Genomic DNA, 3,191 nt, shown 5'->3' with positions numbered 1-3,191 from the left:
CTTTTGTAAATTAAGTGTATTAGTAGGACCTATCGAGATGCACACTTGATTGCTATTGCTAGATGACTAACCACCAGCTTCAAGTCTGTAATCAGACATAATTTTATAATTGTATGCTGGAACAAAATATATATGGTATTATCGGGAAAAATTGTACTCGATTATTATAATTTCTAAACAAAGTCTATGAATCCAAACGAATTAAACTAAAAAAAATACATAATGATTATAAACTTACTAAATTCATGTATATTCACACCAACTAAAAACAAACCACTAGGGAAAAAACAGCACAAAACATGCTTTGTTCATCCCTAATTTTGTACCCTTTATACATTACAGAACCAACAAACTCCTCAATTACATACTCTTTTTTAACAACAGAGCAATACAAACATAGAAAAGTTACACAGTAATAATTAACCCCAAACCCAAATTTCCCTTAGGAAATTATTTATTAATCCCAAAATACCCCTCCTTTTAATTACCAAATCTCTAAATCCCCAAATCCAGATTTTTTTTCCCTTGTTTAAAAATTCACAAAAAGAAAAAAAAACCCGTAAACTCGAGATTTTACTATTACCATAATCTTTTACTTCAATCGATGCGAAGTAAACGTCTCAGATCTTTAGTTGCTGAGTCATCAACAGCTGGTAAAACTAATCCTTCTTTTCTAACTTTAAAAGTTGGTAAAGGTAATTTTCTCGGTGATGGTGACGTGTAACAAACAGAACCAGCATACACGTCATCATTATTATCCGAACACCGATTCGGAAACGATTTCTTCAAATCACTGAGTCGAATCGGTACAAGTTCTGGATCTGGACCTATTCTTCTTCCAACAACTATTTCCCCAGAAAAAGTTTTCCTCAAATTCTCATTTTCCTTCTTTTTCTCCTCCACAGAAAATATTTCCTCAGAAAATGATTTCCTCAAAACATTTTCGCTTTTCCCAAGGGAATTTTTCTTCTTCAAATCTAAAGGTTCACCTCTTTTCAATATTTTCACCTGCCCCAAAACTAAATTCTTCACAGGTGCAGCCACGGGCTTCTTAGATTCCTTCTCTAAAGCTTGTTTCCGGAAACTTTTACGTGAAACAGAAGGTAATCTAAACCTTTCATTTAAGATATCTTGTGGACGTAAAACCTCGGTGCCCATGATATGGAAATGAAGAGATGGGTATGATATATTTAGATTTTGAGCTACCCACTCACCTCTGGTTATGGCTTGGAAGATGAATCTTCTTCTAGTTGTTCCTCCAGAGGGAGGGGTAAAATGGGTATTTGAGGTATGGTATGCTCTGTTAGGTGCATTTGAGGGAGGAAAGAAAGAGGGGATGGAATTTATGGGGAAGGGGTGAGGGGTAATTTGGGAATTTTACAGAGAAGAGTGGGGTTCGCACCGTCCTTCGGTAGTCTTTCACTCTTTCTACGTAAAGATGGAAATTTGTGGCTGACTTAGACTGGGTCTTTTTACTTGAATATTGTTACGAGAGTCCGGTTCCTCTATAACCAGGTTTCTGTACCACGCGCACACACACATATCGGTTTACACATACATTTCGGATTCGGATCAATAGCGAGATAATATGGTTATAGAAATGATCTCTGTACCCGGTTGTAGAGATCACGAGTCGTTGTTATCATTCATTCGTGTTGTTTGCATTTCTTTGAGGTAAAATATGTGGTACCATGACTCTGACATGATTCCATAAATTGCTGACCTAGTAACCAGGTGTAGCAAGGTTTTTGCTAGCAGATTTTTATGAATTTGTTTTTGTTTTTATCTTTAATATTATTTGATATTTTGTATTAATGGACAATTTAATTTTTTTAACGAATTAAAAGACGACAATTGAGATTTGAGAGATATGGCCGTATAGAATTAAATAGGACAACCAGCTTTGACGGCTCCCTTGCAGCATGTGCCAGTCTCCTCTTCCTATACTGATATCTTGTTCCATTTGCAATGCAATATCAGCCAAGTGAACTCTAATGTGTACGTTGTGAAATGGGCGGAATATGCCAAAATTGTTCGACTGAAAGAATTAACTCCACATTGAAGAGATGAAAAGAGGTTTAGATGACGATAGCTAGGAACAAAGTGAGTGGATTGATACTAAATTGTAACAATATTAAAATGTGGTAATGTACTAATGGGAAAATACTTAATGGAACAAAGAGTTAAAATGGATCGGTCGGTACTCGGTAGTACTTTTTAGTTAAAGGCAAACAACACCTTAAAAAAAAAAAAACAACCGACACCTCATTTCAGAAGTCAAGTCAAAGTTGGCATGTAGTTGATTTCAGTAATGCAAAAGAAACCACTCTAATAAACCAATAATGAGTCTTATGCAAATTGGACATTGACCATATCCACATGACCACATACCAGACCATTATATGTGGTCCTAAGACAGACCCAGCTGTCAATAAATTGGCAACCATTCTTCCTTTTAATCCTACTGCCATCCACCCACCAGCTGCTAAACTATCATCTTCTGAATTGAAAAAAGAAGTAATTGGCAGACTACACTTTTGTTGCATGGATTAAACTTCTGCAACCGTTTTTATCCACTGTCAAAGTTCATCGAGATACACGCTGTTCTACACATCTCAAGTTTGCTTATACATCTCGGTGCACTTTGTTTTTAATTTCACTTATTCATGATTGATATCTTCAATAATTTTCTTTGAATTAACACATTTAGAACCCTACCATAAATTTTTTTTTTTTTTCAATAATTATAGTTGAAAAGAAAATTTAATATTTTAGCTTCAAAGGACATAACAGTGGAGTCTATAATTAAAACCTATGTGAAAGGAAAAAAAAAAGTTGATATATTCTCCACCATTAGGAAAAGAGAAAAAGAAAGAAGTATCAAGAGGAAACACGGGACTTTGTCTCAAGCGTGGGGTATGTGTTACAGTAAATTGAAAGGAAGCTAAATAAGCCAATAATGCTCTCGAGTCTCTTTCTGCCTTTTAATTATTGTCTGAGCCGGGTAGTGGAAACACGCCCATGAAGAAAATTGAAAGCAAATAAATAAAAGATAGGGAAGGATCTTGGAAGCATGATGAGTTTTTCAGACATTGAGTGCCAAGGCCAAGTACTAGTTCAGCTACCTTTCTCCTTCTTTCTTTGTTAGTCTGCTGTCTTTTGTTATACCTACATCTTGTTAATCACATCAC

The 3,191-nt window shown here is 35.4% G+C and overlaps 1 protein-coding gene across 1 annotated transcript; it reads right to left on the bottom strand.

Moving 5' to 3' along the window:
* Nucleotides 1–223: 223 nt before the first annotated feature.
* Nucleotides 224–1,332, bottom strand: LOC147499273 (uncharacterized). Its single transcript, XM_086561116.1, has one exon. It carries the CDS (start codon nucleotides 1,156–1,158, stop codon nucleotides 598–600), a length of 561 nt encoding a protein of 186 aa, XP_086417242.1. The 5' UTR covers nucleotides 1,159–1,332; the 3' UTR covers nucleotides 224–597.
* Nucleotides 1,333–3,191: the final 1,859 nt, after the last annotated feature.

Source organism: Coptis chinensis, chromosome 5 (genome assembly GCF_015680905.1).
Source record: "Coptis chinensis isolate HL-2020 chromosome 5, ASM1568090v1, whole genome shotgun sequence".
Classification (NCBI taxonomy): domain Eukaryota; kingdom Viridiplantae; phylum Streptophyta; class Magnoliopsida; order Ranunculales; family Ranunculaceae; genus Coptis; species Coptis chinensis.
This window is presented reverse-complemented; position numbering and strand designations above follow the sequence as displayed.

What these genes read in the sequence shown, in the direction of transcription:
- LOC147499273 (XM_086561116.1), bottom strand. Translation starts at nt 1,158, where the DNA reads ATGGGCACCGAGGTTTTACGTCCACAAGATATCTTAAATGAAAGGTTT.